Source organism: Homalodisca vitripennis, chromosome 5, assembly GCF_021130785.1.
Source record: "Homalodisca vitripennis isolate AUS2020 chromosome 5, UT_GWSS_2.1, whole genome shotgun sequence".
Lineage (NCBI taxonomy): Eukaryota > Metazoa > Arthropoda > Insecta > Hemiptera > Cicadellidae > Homalodisca > Homalodisca vitripennis.
In genome coordinates this window covers 106,361,846-106,379,814 of record NC_060211.1, presented here as the reverse complement: position 1 = coordinate 106,379,814, position 17,969 = coordinate 106,361,846, and the positions used below count along the sequence as shown (strand labels likewise).

At 35.3% G+C, this 17,969-nt stretch overlaps 1 protein-coding gene across 3 annotated transcripts in view; it reads right to left on the bottom strand.

The window, feature by feature from the left end:
* Positions 1-4,727: 4,727 nt before the first annotated feature.
* The window catches only part of LOC124362654 (kinetochore-associated protein 1), an 87,352-nt gene continuing 74,110 nt past the window's right edge, over positions 4,728-17,969 (bottom strand). The window contains exons 29-34 of one of the 3 annotated variants that reach the window (XM_046817348.1): positions 14,887-15,082; positions 13,115-13,294; positions 9,544-9,769; positions 6,486-6,597; positions 5,272-5,402; positions 4,728-5,128 (exon numbers count right to left, since the gene is read on the bottom strand). In XM_046817348.1, the coding sequence (XP_046673304.1) occupies positions 5,030-5,128; positions 5,272-5,402; positions 6,486-6,597; positions 9,544-9,769; positions 13,115-13,294; positions 14,887-15,082 (944 nt within the window). In that variant the 3' untranslated portion in view covers positions 4,728-5,029. Of the gene's footprint in view, positions 5,403-6,485; positions 6,598-9,543; positions 9,770-13,114; positions 13,295-14,640; positions 14,741-14,886; positions 15,083-17,969 lie in introns of all 3 variants that reach the window. The other 2 variants (XM_046817347.1, XM_046817346.1) reach the window with 2 other exon arrangements.

The window sequence follows — 17,969 nt, the reverse complement described above, 5'->3', positions numbered from 1 at the left end:
CTTATTAAGTATGGAATTTGAAAAACATATTCAATTACATCAAACCAATATATATTTATAACAGTTTGAATATTTTACATTCTGAATAAAATATTCAGTATTCATAACTACATGATTTGGAAATTATTCTTCTTTTGGAGAATCAGTATGTTACTAATCTTATTCGCATAGTCCCACACGACCAATCCGTATCTACAGGTATGTATGAATTGTAGTAGGCAATTTGAACAAAATCCGTCGAAATGCATGATGTAAGATGACTGAGGAAATAAATCACCCTTGATAATTTAGAAAAAATTATAATTCACACGAGAATCCAAACTGACGTTTCTGTCAATAAATACTCCCAGGAACTTCACACTGTCGATAAGGTTGACCTACAGATTATTGTTGTCTTCGGGTGTCTGTTATTAATCAATTGAGACCGAATGCTTATCTGGGAGCCTGATCTGTGAAAGAAGAAATAAGGTAAATAGAACGTTCTAAATTTTCGATTAGTTTTAAAACAAAATCAATCCGCTTCAGAAATGGAGTGTTGTGTATGAACTCTTTGTTAATATTCAGAAGAACAGTTGTATCGTCTACACACTGAGGAAGGCAAATTGTTTATACAGATTAGAAACAATGGGCTAAGTACAGATCCCTGTGTAATCCAAATTTTAAACAAACAAAAAATTAAATCGAAAAAAAAAACTTATAACTTTTTCTTGTACTATCATATATTAACAATGTTGTAAATTTATTGAACATTATGTAGACTAGATAAATACTGACTGAATTCAGTATCATTCAATTTAGTACACGAGTAGCAACGATGATTCATTGATTACTTTTACAATGTTATATTATTGAGCCAATTTAACCGTTTAGTACTGTATTACTCAACTCTGTGATAATCATCACTGTGTATTGTATGTTAACTAGCCATCCACACCACTATTATAATTTACTCTACAACATTTGGAAGTTCCTATTACTCGTAAAGACAGAAAATAAAGCGTCACTTGTGGCATCCTACACAAGTGATAACAGAATAGAGTAATATATCACCTTGCATAATAACAGTCATAAATAATGGAAGCAACAACAAAACTGTTTATAATTTATCACTGTGGTAATTACGCAAGTACCATGCATACCTGTACTTTAACCAAACAGGTCTTAATGCACTGATATACAGATAGAGCAGTTGGCGCCACAGCCTTCTGTTTGGCAAGGCTGCCAATATTCATAGAACTTTACAAACAATTACTCATACAGTGTGATCGAAAAGGATTTCTATCCTGCCAATTTCTTAACAGTTGCAGGTAAAAAATGAGGTGAAGTAGTTCTTGTGTTTATTGAAATTTAAATAAATGTAACATAATGCTGAAGACAGTGACAAAGCTATTCTACATTGGACCCCTGAGGCATCATTTCCGAATTTGTAACAAGATTCTAAGAATGTAATCCAAAAAATAAGAAAAACAAAATGTTGAAGTTAACTAAAAACAAGGTGTTTAGGCAGGTAGGCAATGTCTTTTTGGAAGTGAAGATTTTTCTTATGACACCAACAACAGAAATTGGTAAAATATTCTAGTGTTCAAAGACTCTTTCTGAAACTCTGAAATTACTACAATCCCTCATGAAGTCATTACACAAATTAAGTGAATATTCGGGCACTTGATTGCAGACTGAAAACTTCAATTACTACAGTGGTTACATCTCGTACTAATTACAGAATTATACAACCTTTTTTAAGAAAAAATTTACAAGAAATTCCTATAATAAGCGTGATGTATAAAAGGAGAGTAAAATAACTCAAAACAAACAGCTATGTTTAGACCAATGAAAACTAAAACATTAAGTAAGAATGGCAAAACACATAAATTAAAAATATTTGAGTAAATATATGTATTGACCTATGAAAAATTTTAATATGACAAAAAAGTCAATATTGACTACAAACGTCCCTCAATTTTCTCATCTACAACTATTTAAAATTTAGGAGAGAAAGATGATGCTTTAAAATCTAATTATACATATAACTATTATAAGAAAGTGTTATTAGTATATTAATTGGTATACATTTTTATGAACTAATTTTAGTTCATAAAAATGTTAATAAAATCATTAGTTTCCTAGCTGTTGTCATGATAGAACCAATACAAATTTAATCTTATTTGTATTAAAATATCTAAAAAATCCTGTAGGGAGAATTTTGGACAGATGTCTGTAATTTTTTACAACTGTCCTAAAACTTATTTAACCCAGCGCCTGAGGCTGCTGCCCACCAGTGCCCAAGGCAATACTAACAAAAACCGCCATGGCTTATTTGTACACTTTTACAATGCTTTACATTTTGCTCTGTATTTCTACTATTTCTTTTTTGTTTTGTAGCTGTTTAGTATGACTATCGGTTAGTGTAAATGAAAAGTGCATTATGTATAACATATTTTGTATTTATTACAAAAAAAATTACATAAAATAATCACTTTAGGCTAAAAACCTGTAAAAAAAACTGTAATCGGAAATATTTTAATTTGATAAAGCGATTACATCTCATATTCATTACGAAATTATAGAACTTAAAAAAAATTTATAAAAAGGAGAGTAAAATAACTAACAACAAACAGCTGTGTTAAGATCAATAGTGGTAACAACTTTAAACTTGATAAAAGTAGTCCTTAATTACTTCAAAACAAAGCAAAACCAGTCGAAACAAACTTTAAAAGCATGTAAATTAAGTTTAAAATAATCTTTTCCTACACGACTAATTAATTGGGCATTGGCGGTTTTAGCCTCGGTGGTCCAATCAATCGGATAATGGCGTCCAAAGGGTTCAAGCATGGTTAAGATAGAATATGGTAATACATGAACATATATGAGGAAAATAAAAAGTTCTCAATATTATTGTTCATATATGCATTTACTTTAAATTTGGTTTTTGATATAAGTAAAATATAGAATTCTGAATGTAGAACTACCATTAATAAGAATCATTGTAAAAAGAAGCATATGAACATTTGTTACAAAACACATTTTCAGTCTAATGATTTGAGGGGAAATATAATAGACGAGCAGAAACTAGTTCTAGACTAATATTTACAAATAATAACAATAGAACCATTGATACCTTCAGGTAAAAAATCAGTTCCTAGGCAGGAACAACCAAAATGGTTCTGCACATCCATGTGAAGAACATGACTATAGACTAAATCGCAGTGAAGAAAGAAAAGATGATTTATCATTAAGTTTAACACATTGACAGCAGCAGACCGCTTGGCGGCAAATAATCAGATTGACACTGATCATGAGTGACTGTGAAGATTTTAACTACATGTACTAGACAGTATTGTAAAGTAGTTGATGTCGACTGAGGCAGATGCCTTAAGGTGCACAATCAATTTGGCACTAGTTTATCTTACTCAGTACAGTCTCTGTGAAGGTGTTAATACTGACACCACAGAGAAAACCGTTTTTCATTACATGTGTCATATTTTTCGATAACCAAACTAAAAACACTTTAGCAGTTACAATTCTTTTACATAACTATAGTTGAATACAATGAAAATCAATAATCCAGAAAGTTGTACCTTAATGCATTCAGGAGCGTTATTACAAATTTTGATGTATAGAAAATAATTGGAAAATGTTCTAAATAAAAGTAAACAGACAGCTTTAACTTTGTTGTATCAGAGTGTTTGTGCTCCTCAATGTAACATTTTTTTCATGTCTAGTACTGGCTCTAACACAGTTGTTCCATCTAGAACACGAGTATCATCTGACCATGTCTTGATCTCCATCACATATCAGTTCATTTTGATACATAAAATCTGGAATCAAGGCAAGAACATGTTTTCTTGCAACTGAATTGTTCCTCTTTAGTTTGTCCGCATGTCATAATTTACATTGAAATGTTGAAGAGAGAAATTGATTCAAATAAGTTGGGCTACTGGAATGCTCTAGACTGTGATTGGGATGAATTTTTATTGAGATTATAAAGTCTCAAAATTCATCCTTTGTATTACAACAAATCATTCAAAATACCCATTTTGTATCAAGTCAAAGTGTTCTGCACATTACAACGAAAAAATTGATTGTATCAAACAATGGAATCTAAACTTAAAAGTGTTACACAATAAGAAAGAAATAAGGTTTAATAAATTGAAGAATGCACACATTGGGGCAAAATTGGGTTACATAACCAGTACCCAGGGTACATAATGAAATTTACCTAATTGTAATCTTCTCTCATACACAGCTTGTCTGACAGGCTATAGTTTATTACTAGTTGGCTTTATCACTTTAACTTTTCATGGTCTTGTGGTCAACATCAGGAGTAGGGTTGTAGGTTGTAGTAATGAGCATGTACGTTGATGCATTACTAGTGTAGTTACCAAGTTAACAGAACCAGCCTGGCTTAACGTCTGAGTAGATTTCAAATTAGGGTTCTATTGGGCAAGCTGATAAATGTCTAAAACAACTAGATTTACGATTACGGCAAGCAGAAGAGGTATTGGCAAGTTGTCCAGGCTGACTTTGTTATTAATTATTCAATAAGGAAGTAGCCTAATTGATTTACACTTTCTATAAAAATGAGGACTGGCAGGCCAAGTGTATATCTTAGACCCTAAGATATTTATTTATCTTGTTATATCAAGATATAAAACAGCCTCTCTAGTTATATTTTAATGACAAAAACGAATATTGCATTTGCATTGTTCAGCAGGAAAGTTGAGGCATAGTAACACAACAAAGAATATTTTATTCGAGTTTTAATAATGGTACATCTAATTATTAATTCATAACAAAAACTACTGTAGATTTTACAAAAAAATATAGTGTAAAAATAAATAGAAACAAGTATAAAGTAATGTAAACATTTCATACCATAAAGGAGATTTAAACAATGATACAGCTACTATGTAAGTAGTTCTTGCTTGTAGTGCCCAGGTGTTGGAATGAATGAGAGACAGGAAGGGCTCAAGTCTGGAGATAAGTTCCTGGCTGTACAGACGCTGGCATTGTATAGTAGTAATAGCAAGAGCTACTCCGTGAGTATTTCTTGCTTGATGTGCACAGGTGAAGTGTTAATAGTGTTGGACTGAGTGAGAGACAGGAAGGGCTCAAGTCTGGAGATAAGTTCCTGGCTGTACAGACGCTGGCAGTCTATAGTAGTAATAGCAGGGGCTACTCCGTGGGTATTTCTTGCTTGATGTGCACAGGTGAAGTGTTAATGGTGTTGGACTGAGTGAGAGACAGGAAGGGCTCAAGTCTGGAGATAAGTTCCTGGCTGTGCAGACGCTGGCAATGTTCCAACATTAGGAGAAGATTCACTTGGCGTGGAATAGGACAGCAGTACAACATCTCCAGAGAGCGCTGTACACGGCGGCCGCTCTCCTTACTCAGGGGATACTCGGCTGCACACAGATTAACACTACGTTACTTTGTGGTGCACTGCATACATTTTCTTAAAATCACATTACCTCTAAAACATTTTGAAATTTTAAAATATTTTTACATTTATTTACGCTACTTCAGTAACTACATAAACAAAATAGAAACACAATTCTAAGCGTAAACTGATGGATAAGACACCACTCTTTATCACTGTATATTCCTCCCGGTGAACTGTGATAAAGACTGGTGTGATTGCTATATGCAGATTTCTATATCTACTTGAAATCCAACATCTTCCCAGGAGGGCTCACTTCTGGCTGGTTTACACCTTCTAGTTGGACTCACAGTAGGTACAGCAAAAACTGATGTGTCACTTAAATGTAGACAACTTTATGGATGTCTAGGAGCGGCACATCACTAACCACAAATGACGAGATTCTGTGGAGCAGGGTAATTCGATAGGTCTAGTCTACTGCGGGAGATGACTGTTGGAGTTGGTGGGGATAGTTCCCTAAGAGTCAAAGGTCCTTGCCAACGTAGACAAAAAGGATTCCCACCCCTGCCTGCTTTGACTGGAGAGGGTGGTTTAGAGCTGGCTTCTCTTTCTTTCTAGGAGGGGACATGGCTTGAGATTAGTGCCCTAAACTTTTCCTAAAATATTCTGTGGCTCCGGAAGTAGCACAAAGGTCCTTATAGGACTGGGTGCAGTTTTCTAAGATTCTTGTCCTAAAAGAACAAAAAAGGAAAGTATCGGATATTCTGTAAGTGTCCAAACCATTTACGAGTTAATGAATTTATGGTTACTATTTTAAAATACTGTATATTAGTACTCTGGAATTTGTTTACATCAAAATACAAAAAAAATGTTCGAGATCTTCAATCTGATTTCTTCCTCGGGTGAATAACTAACCTAACAGATAACTACAATTTAGATTAAAATAAACAAATCATACCAGAGCGTTGTGGCACGCAGGAAACACAAAAACTCCATGCACACTAACTCTAAAACATATACTTAATACAATCAAAATACTAATTATTAAAACTGAACTATACCCGAATACAGGTTACGATAGGTCTACACTCACTGGCCAACATATTACCTTTTTGCAGGGGAGTAATCAAAGCACAATTCCATGCTCCAGTAAAAATGTTACTGTCTAGAAGATGACAGAGGTGAGTCAATTCTGGTAGAACAATAACAAGTTCCTCAACCTGAAAAAACTAACATTAGTTATCTTAAATTTAAATATAATTTTTGTGTTTAAAGTTTTCCCAAAAGGATTTAACCCTTCCCGCGCTACGGCAATTTGGGACGCACCGTACCCAACGCTACATATACCTCAAATTTTTTTTTCCCATAAAGTCAACGCTAATGTATTTGAGTTTGTTACCATATAAAAAGACTTTTGGGAACGAAAAAAGTATAGTTTTTTAATATGTTTATTTAAATTATAAAACAATATAAATACACCAAATTTAACGAAATGTTGAACAAAATTTTACTATCGTGTAAAATATTATATTATAGTATATTATATGTATAGTATGTATATTATACAATTAAAATAAGTCATTAATGGGTATAAAAAGATCTAAAATTAGCCATCACGGTGTTCAAGATAACGTCAACGTGTGGTACGTCTTGAAACACGTATCCGGGTGCAGGTTCGGCCGGGCGGTGCATGTTGCGCCCACGTAAATGGTCTCCTTGCGTAAACCATTGCGTGTACACACAACACATCTTTCCAATATGTCAAAAACCAATTTTACAACGTAAACACAACAGTTCCAATCACAGTTCGCGAACAAACTAAACCGGCGAGTTAGTTCGTCAGTAGCGCTAGTGTCTGGCAAAACAGGCAGTGGCATGGGTAGTGCGCCGCCATTTTGCAGCTTGGAGAAAAACGGAAGGCGGGGACAACTATTACTGTGCTTTTCTATTGAGGGATATATGCTCCAGCAGTTGCTGCACTCCACCGGCAAAACTGGGAACTACTTACTCCCAATAATAACCTCAATGTTTAAAAGCGAATATATTTGTCAACAGCGTTTTTAGCAAAGTAAATATTGGCGGTTATATTTGTCAACAGCGCGTGAAGGGTTAATACTAAGGAAATTTACTTTTAGTTCAATACTCAATGTTCTTCCCTTATTCTACAAATGTACTTCAATAAGATCTACTTATGTTCAAGAGTAAACATAAAGATAACATAAGATACAATCAATAATATTTCTTAATCAGTTTGACATTTAAGGAGTTTTCTCTTAAAAGATAAAATGGCACTAGAGATTAAGTGCAAAAATAACTTATATGGCATCAGTTGAGATAACTGCAGGCAACACAATAATAACTTGTTGATCACACTATATACAGATAACTATTACTGTTTATTGCACACAAAAGAAACATTAACACATTCGCTCCCAGAGCTTACACAAGCTGACTATGTTGCTCAGTTTAAGACTGGACACTGTGCCACTTGGGAGCCGAATTAGTAACATTGTATACTACAGGGTGATTCACAATAACTATTACTGTTTATTGCACACAAAAGAAACATTAACACATTCGCTCCCAGAGCTTACACAAGCTATGTTGCTCAGTTTAAGACTGGACATTGTGCCACTTGCGAGCCGAATTGGTAACATTGTATACTACAGGGTGATTCACAATAACTATTACTGTTTATTGCACACAAAAAAACATTAACATATTCGCTCCCAGACCTTACACAAGCTGACTATGTTGCTCAGTTTAAGACTGGACATTGTGCCACTTGCGAGCCGAATTGGTAACATTGTATACTACAGGGTGATTCACAATAACTATTACTGTTTATTGCACACAAAAAAACATTAACACATTTACTCCCAGAGCTTACACAAGCTGACTATGTTGCTCAGTTTAAGACTGGACGTTGTGCCACTTGCGAGTCGAATTGGTAACATTGTATACTACAGGGTGATTCACAAAGATATGCAGAAACTGTGGCAGCTCATTCTACAAATAAAAATAATGAAAAATATTTATATAAACATACGTCCTTTAATGCCTCATTAGCGAGATAAGGCTAGCGAAAGATTTCCGGAAAGTAAAATTAACCGGAAAATAATCTAAACCTATTCAACCAAATTACAGAAAATTGTCAAAAATGTCTTCGCCGACTTTAATGCATTTTTCAGCTCATTTAAGGATGGCTCATGATGTTTTACGTAGTTCAACAGAGCTTTTATTTAACTGTGTAAAAGCTTCATTAATACATCTAAGTAGTGTCTCACCAGAATTAACTTTGACCCTTAAACTTTCTCCTTCATCCATACCCATACGTAAAAATCCAACAGTGTATGATCTGGTTTCCTGGGTGGCCAGTGTATAGAGCGTCCACGAGTGATCCATTTATCCGGAAACAAGTGGGTTGATTCAAGTAGGTGGAAACAATATTTGAAAAATATGTTGATTTGCCATCAAGGTGAAGTACAGCTGGCGTCCCATTGTAAGAGGAGCATCTTCAAGCAATGTCGGTAATTCTTCTTGAGGAAACTGTAAGTATGTCTGACCAGTTTCAAGTGCTCTTGAAAAATAAACGGTCCAATCAGCTGATCATGAATAATATCACATCTTACGTTAATGATAAAACGCTGTTGAAAGTTACGTTCAATTGTTGCATGAGGGTTCACTTCTGCCCATGATTGTTGGTTTCACAACTTATTGTACCATCACAAGTGAACTGTGACTCTTCAGTAAATAAAATATACTTACAGAGTCGACATTGAGTGTTTAACCAAACACAGTACTCCAAGCAATGGCATCTCCTGGATGTAAATGCTGTACTTTTTGTTTATGGTTGGGATAGACCTTGTTGATTATTGAGCGTTCTTCATACTTTACTTTGCACAACCCTGAACTGTTTAGAAATACGTCTTGTACTAATACCTGAATTGATTACACTGTGTACTATAACCAGAGTAGTGTTGATATATAATCTGTATTTTAAATAAAAAAATCAATTTTGCATTAAAGAAAAATCATATTATCTAAGTTTTGTATTTGTATGGATTGAAAACAATTGTGTGGTATCATAATCATGTTATTATATGTGAGTTTTTAGGCTGAAGGTTCAAGGTTAGGGCCAATAAATAAATTAGACTCAACACTACCATGGCATAAGATGTCATTAGCTGCAACGTCTGGTCCCAATAGCGTATGTTGATGAGTTTGAAGACATAGCCCAACGCCGCTGCCAGCTGCACTGCATGAGGACTAGCTTTCATCAGCAAGATTCTCATTACATCTTCCTTGTCACAACTCTCAAAACCTTTTACTGACCAGACCAGTCCCAGCTTCTCCAGTTCGCTGATGAACATCAGGTTTTGCATATTTCCCCTGAAAAAATAGAAATTCCCATGTTTACATTTTATACTCAATAAAAGTTTTAGGTCTTTATACTTCATAACTATTTTTTGGAAGGTAAATAATTAAAATTATAATTTTAGAAGGTAAATTTAATAGAAACCTGCCTATTAGTCTATTGCTATTAGTGTCATGAAAGAATTTCCTAGAGATGGAATTTGTTTGGCCCTTATACAACAAAACCATTACGATCCAAATATCTACTTACATATATACTTGTATATGCGTGGGCTATATACCCAGCAGGGATATAGCCCACTTGAACCTTCCAGTTGAACCAACCACTGGGCACAGCAAAAACCGATATGTCACTTAAATCTGAGCAACCTTATGGATGTCCAGGAGCGGCACATCACTAACTGCAAATGTTGAGATTCTGGGGTGCAAGGGTAATTCGATAGATCTAGTCTACTGTGGGGGATGACTGTTGGAGTTGGTGGGGTTCGTTCCTTAAGTATCAGAGGTTCTTGCTAGTCTCAACAAGAGTGTGCCACCCTCTATCTGCTTTGACTGGAGAGGTTGGTTCAGAGCTGGCCTCCACTTCTTTCGGGGGGACGGGACTTTGGGATTAGTGTCCTAATTCTTCCTCATGGATCTCGATAGGGGGCGGTCCCTACCCTCTAGCCTTACCCATCCTGAATATCCTGTTACTCCGGAAGCAGCATAAAGGTTCTTACAGGACTAAGCGCAATTTATAAGCTTCTTGTCCTAAGAGAACAAAAAGAAAAAAAAGAGAAAAAAAAATACATGGGCTTATGCAATATAATGCAGGCTTGCTATCATGATAACTGCCGTTATTTTTAACTGTTTTAAACTAAGCTTGGTACAGAGATAGTTTGTTAGTCTCAACCGATGGACACTTTCAAGACAGCAACTAACCAAATTCATGCACAATTTTGTCTAAAATTCTTTACAAACAAGACCAAATATGACACTTTTTTTAAACTATAAGCAAATTTAAGAAAAAGTTTTTGCATTCCTTAAGGTTTCAAGGTGACAACAGTTCAAAATTTGGGAAACAAATGGTTATATCTAAGTTTATACAACAGCAAATTGGCAAAATCCTAAGTAATTAGAAAACATATTTGATGTTACATTTTTGTATTGATATTTTCCATCCATTTTTCATTATTATTTTTGTAAGATTGGAGGTACGTGCCGCCTACCCTTGAGGTTTATGAGGAAGGATTACGGGCACTATATCTATCATGTCACCTTGGAAGAAGGGGAGACCAGCTCTGTAACAGCCTCTCCATCTCCAGTACAAGTGAGCTGTAGGGTATGCTCTTATATCCAGCCTAGTAAATGCCTTTTACATGTAGACTCTTTAAATACATCGAAATTTAAACGCTACTTATAATTATTACATTTTTATGTTTAATAATGTGTAATCATTATGAAACTTATCTATGAAACAATCCTCAGTAATATCAATAATAATAGGTCTGATATCACTATCTGTAAATGCACTATATTGGCAACTATTTCTTTGCTATCTTTGCTTCTATTAACTTTCCTAGGTACTCTTCTAATTTCTTAATTTATAATTTCTTCTGAAATTGTTGAAGAAGTGTTTGTACATCAGCAGATGTAGTCTCACTAAGCTGATTCCCTAGTTACAAACTCACTCTTCTATTGGCAATTCTTATATATTAATTAAATTTGTGTAATTTGATTATTAAATTGATAGTTGATTATAAATATTGGCTTTTAGCACATTTTTCAAATCCAAACTTTGTCAGTCATCCATTTTGTATTGGATTGAGCTAAAGACCTTTGGTTTGCAGCATTGTTTTTCTTTAATAAGGACCTTTAAAATGAGTGGTGGTTTACATAAAATGTTAACCTCCCAATTTATTATTTAGGATTAGGGGCTGAAGTTATCATATATACTGAAAACCACAATTTTTAGTTTTATAACCATCCTCTGTGGATTTTGGTTGATATACAGTGTCTTTGAAAAAGAATGCCAGGATTTTTAACAACTGTTACTTAAACACTATTTAAGATAACTATGATTCAAACGTCAAATTGAAGTTGAATAACAAAGTTTAGTGTTCCGTATAGCATGGGAGGAAACGTTGACCTTGTCATGCGCAGAACAGCTACGCTGTGGCAGTCTGCTATTGCCACTAACACGCCTGGTGCCAGTTGCAAGTACAATGTTTATGGGGCAACAGAAGACACAGCCTTTTTTTTGTGTAAACAGAACTGAAATTGATTGTTAGGGTGCAGTGTCAGTTTCGAGATTTAAATTCACCAGATAATAAAGCAATTCTTCGCTGGTGTAACCAGTTTCATGACACAGGATGTGTATTGAAAGGACATTCATCTGGCAGACATTATCGACTGTCGGTTTTGATATGTTTAACTGTAGTCCAAGAAGCTTCGTTGGACAATACATTTTTTCGGGCTTCTGGTTTTTTAAATTTTGTCATCACTTGTTTTTGGCTGACCAGTAGAATGTCTGTTCAGTAGTTAATAGTGGAGATGGTAATGCTTTTAGGACACCCAGTATACAGAATTAATTTTTCAATACTCGATACTCAACTTTTTCGTCCACAGGAATTTTAGAAAAGAGACAATTAAAAGATATACCAACATGAATTTTATTTATCTAAACTAGTTTTTCACCCCTTAAATACCTTGCTTTGGAATTTCTAGAACAAATATACATTGAAGTGATATATGAAATTTTAAGTGAAACAACTGTTAAAAATGATCATAACTTCTAATAACAGTGTTAAGGTGAATTAAGCTGCCACATATTGTTATTAATTTTTTTCAGTTAAAAGTAAACCATAACGTTTGGCATCAATAATTTACTTTATGAATTAGATTCGACAAATATATACAATTATAAAACATAGTTGAACATTATGGAATGACACCACCAACCTGGGGGAAACAAATAAGAATTTAACAATACCTTCATCAAATGGCACACCCAATTCAATTAGCCAGTAATTTCCAAAATTATTATGATTTTATTTCACCTATCAGGTTCAATGTTACAAAACAGCACGACAAAAAACTATTAGATGGGAAGCCTATCATGTCATAAGCAATAAAATTAACTGAGTAATGGCCTAATAATCCACAATTTTAATCCTCTGGACTCCAGATGACAATTACACAGTATAACAAATAAGGTTCTGCATCATACTTAATCGTCTGGCTTGGAAAGATTAAGCAGCCTTACTCGTCTGGCCATGTTATGGGGTATGGTGTGTTCTATTCATGATAGAATGTTAATGGAGTATTATGTGGAATATTACTTGAGGAAGTATTTATGGTAAGGTAAGGTATGGCACTTACTTGATGCTGTCAAGAGTGCGGCCAGTAGTGGTAACGACGATGTCTGCGGTAGCGATGGTACACAAACACTGAAGTGCACGGAGCCTCACGGCAGTGGGTCGACACTCCAGCTCTCCAGCATAACTCACCAGATACTTGGCAGCTGTCTCCAGTTCCATGCTCTCCAGTACATAGCAAGCTCTACCAGCCAAACAACAATCATAAAAATTAAATACCTAGCATAATTTTAATATTATGAATATATTGCTTTATTCTATTTTATGTATAACATTTTACACTTCTGATAATCTTAATATTAATTCATGTATGTAACACTCCCGGTACAAAAATACAGAAAAGTGTCATTACCTATAAGGATATTATTAACTTTTCATATTAAACTACTTACCATGCTTCTAATGAAAGTGTGACCCAAATATACACCCACAGAAGAACGCTGTATTCAATTTTCGTTTTTATTCATTAAATTAATGTACCCAGTAAAATTGCCAAGACGAGTATAATGTATTACAAATTAAGATACCACAGTCTTGCTTTGATTAACCACTTTGATCGAATTCAGTCAAATAATATGTATAATAGCTGGATAAAGTGATAAACAGGGCATTATTAATCACTTTTACCAAAATCACTAGTTATTACACATAATATAGCTAGATTAATTACTTTGAATGTATCATATACACTATCATTATGATTAGTAATCTAGTTTTGTGTCATGCATCGACTTGTGTGATGCTGATACAGCCAGAGTCTAGTGAGGGACTGTCTGCAAGAAATGTATTATATACCTTATGATATATTATTGTTGTCTATGATGAGGCTACTCTGGATAACTGCAATGTTTTGTGTAATATCGTCACTGCTGAAATCTAGTGACAAGACTGTCTGCAGCACATATATTATATACCTGATTATGCTATCATTGTCGGACAGTACGGTGGGAGCAACTGTGGATGGCTGCAATGTTCTGTGTGATGTCATCGCAGCTAGAATCTTGTGTCGGAATGTCTGCAGCACATGTATTACATACCTGATTATGCTATCATTGTCATAGAGTACGGTGGAGCCACTGTGGATGGCTGCAATGTTCTGTGTGATGTCATCGCAGCTAGAGTCTAGTGTCGGAATGTCTGCAGCACATATATTACATACCTGATTATGCTATCATTGTCAGAGAGTACGGTGGAGCCACTGTGGATGGCTGAAATGTTCTGTGTGATATCTTCGCAGCTAGAGTCTAGTCGGTAGACTGTCTGCAGCACATATATTACATACCTGATTATGCTATCATTGTCAGAGAGTACGGTGGAGCCACTGTGGATGGCTGCAATGTTCTGTGTGATGTCATCGCAGCTAGAATCTAGTGTCGGAATGTCTGCAGCACATGTATTACATACCTGATTATGCTATCATTGTCGGAGAGTACGGTGGAGCCACTGTGGATGGCTGCAATGTTCTGTGTGATGTCATCGCAGCTAGAATCTAGTGTTGGAGACTGTTGTTGCAGCACATATATTACATACCTGATTATGCTATCATTGTCAGAGAGTACGGTGGAGCCACTGTGGATGGCTGCAATGTTCTGTGTGATGTCATCGCAGCTAGAGTCTAGTGGTGGACTATCTGCAGCACATGTATTACATACCTAATTAAGCTATCATTGTCGGAGAGTACGGTGGAGCCACTGTGGATGGCTGCAATGTTCTGTGTGATATCTTCGCAGCTAGAGTCTAGTGGTAGACTGTTGTTGCAGCACATATATTACATACCTGATTATGCTATCATTGTCAGAGAGTACGGTGGAGCCACTGTGGATGGCTGCAATGTTCTGTGTGATGTCATCGCAGCTAGAGTCTAGTGGTGGACTATCTGCTGGATAGAGCCACTCACTAAGCAGTTCCTGTTGTATCCCTACCACATTCACGCGGTGTAGCTGACCGATAGCCAACACCACACTGTTAATATCTGTGTGGGAATACAGGCACATTAGTAATAGAGAAAAGATATTTTTCCTTACACATTCTATGATTGTGTAAAAACTAAACACAGAGATTTTGTGTTGTGTTGGATGCCAGTTTTTATAAAAATATTAATTTTTATGGACCAGTAAACTGTTGCCAAAGCCTGGCAGTCACTCCTGTTATTATAGCTATTTTGACAGTTCATTTTTGTTGAATTACACTGACACCATTGAATCACAACATTGTTATTTGTTACAATTGATCTGTTCACAACACTAATTTCCCTGTCAGTCAACTATAAGGTTGTTTTCATGTAAACATGTTACAACATTAAATTATTCATAATGACTAGATAAACAAATGACAAGTGGTGCAATCTCTATATCACTACAGCTCAAGGCCTACTCTTACCAGAGGTTAAAGCTTCTTTACACGATACCAACTGAAGAGACAATTGTCATAAGCCAACTTACTGGCATAACATTATTGGCTATGTGTGAACACCTGGCCAATTACCAAGCCAACTGTCCCGACAGTTGTCCTAAAATTCAGATGTCTCTAGGAGTAGACTGAGGACAATGAACTGAGCCCAGTGATAGCCCCACCATTCTAGAAGCACAATTGGCAGCATGTGAACGTGGTAGCAGTAGATCACTGTCTTGTTTGTGTCGGTAGAGACCATTGCACATGTGGATCCGTGGTCATTTGTGACTGTTGTTTAATAGTTATTTCCATTTTTAACTTGAATACTACGGCTCCTAAGTGGAATGATGACTAGAATTTAAAATTCATTGAGTTGTAAAAAAAACGAAGGTGACTGTGGGACCAGCGAGATGATCTGTATAAACGGCACTCGCTGTAATTACCAAAGACATAAAAGCTTTTCACTGTACATTTAACATCGAGTTCACCAAACAGAATAAAAGTGGCAAGACTGGATGTGGTTCCGCTGATGTATATGTGCCGACTCTAAAGTGGTTTAACATTATGAAAGAAGTGATGATAAAAGGAATGTTGACAAGGTGCAACAAATCACTTTGGTAAGTAGAAACACTATTTAAATTTAAGTAATATTTTGTTATACATTTAATATATTACAATGCATTATTAATAAAAAAGTTTCTACATCATTTTCTTTTAACCAAAATTATATTTCAAAGAAGTCACCATTGTAGCTTTTTATGTGAGTAATCTAATAGTATATATGTTAAAAATCCAGGAGTAAATTCAATTTAAAATTTAAAATTATAGAAAATATACAATAAGTGACTGAGGCAACAAGAACTGCATACTTTGCCTTTTATGAATCCTACCTAAGATACGACATAGCTACATGGGGAGGAACCACCGCGACAAACCTTGAAAAAGTCCTTACTCAACAAAAGAGAGTTATAAGGTGCCTTGCAGGGCTTGAGCAAAGAGAAAGCTGCCAAAAAGCATTTGTCGAGTAAAAGATCCTCACATAGTGGCACTCTACATACAAGAGGTCATCATCCACACAACAACTGAGAATCCATCAATACTACACTAGACATACCCCAGGCTTTGCCCTGTCTCCTCATTACCTCAGCATGTACAGCATAAAACCATCATACATTGGAGAAAAACTTTTCAACCTGCTACCATAGGACCTGAAGAACACCTCACCCCAGAAGCTTAAGAGACACTTAACCAACTGGCTGCTGAAGAATCCCTTCTTCTACTCAGTGGAATAATACCTGAAGAAAATACCACTGGACCCAGATGAAACTTCAAAACAGTAAAATAAACACCAATACTAAAGACTTATTTTAAATAAATAACCTAAAATTTAAAAATTTTTAACTTGACACTAACACTAATCTCCAAAATTATGTTAATTAAGATATTGTCTATTGTTTCTTAAACTAATGTGTCATTTTATTTTGCCATTCAACTGCTCCTTTGTTGGTGAAATAACTTTTGAAAGCATCCCTCTTTTCTTTGGTTTTTGTTTTGTTTTGTTGATGTGACCAACTATGTTACACTTTGTAACTCGTTGCTTTCTTCCACCAACTGCATTCAATGATGCAGCCTAGGTCAAAATCCTTCAGTTCCGCAGAAAATTATGAAGGACACAAATAGCACTTTGTCGATTGTTTCAGGCAGAAGAGGAATGAGTTTCTTAAATACACTAAATCAATTGATTAAAATTCCAAGCGCATTCTCCACTATGAACTTCGCCCTTGACGACCTGTAATTAAATATTTCATTTTCGAAATCCAACAATTGCCCTGTGTACGGTTTCATAAGGTATTCTTTGAGCGAAAACGCATTGTCTCCCATGATGACTCCACCTGTAGGTAACATTCGATATTAGTGACTTGAATAGAGGAGATCTTTGGAAAACTGTACTGTTTGACATGGAACCGTTGCATCCAACGTCAATAATAGTAAAACAATAGTCGTGGCCATCTAATGCAAAAAGAACAATGCTGTTCTTCGTTTTATAGTTAAGAAATATACTGACCGTAGCAGCCAACTACTAAGTTCCATTGATCTCAAAATTCCTGCTCAATTCTTTTCCACTCATATCCACTCCGAGGAACCTATAAAAAATTACATACAATTTGATGCTATTTCAAAATTATAAAAACAATACATAACTGTTATTAGCTATATTATGTGCTTTCAGGTGCAGAGTGTGGAAAAGACTATATCGGAAAACACCGCTTATGGTAACAATTCTACAGAGCCGACTCCTGCAGATAATAATCCAAAATTAGATGAACAGGAGGATGAACAAACAGAAATAGTGACACCTCTGCAGAAACAAGTGCAGAATAGGAGTATGTCACCTGGCAATTCTCTGCAGTAAAACCTCTGCAGACAATCAGCCAAAGATGATCAAATTCAGACAGTGATCAAAAATA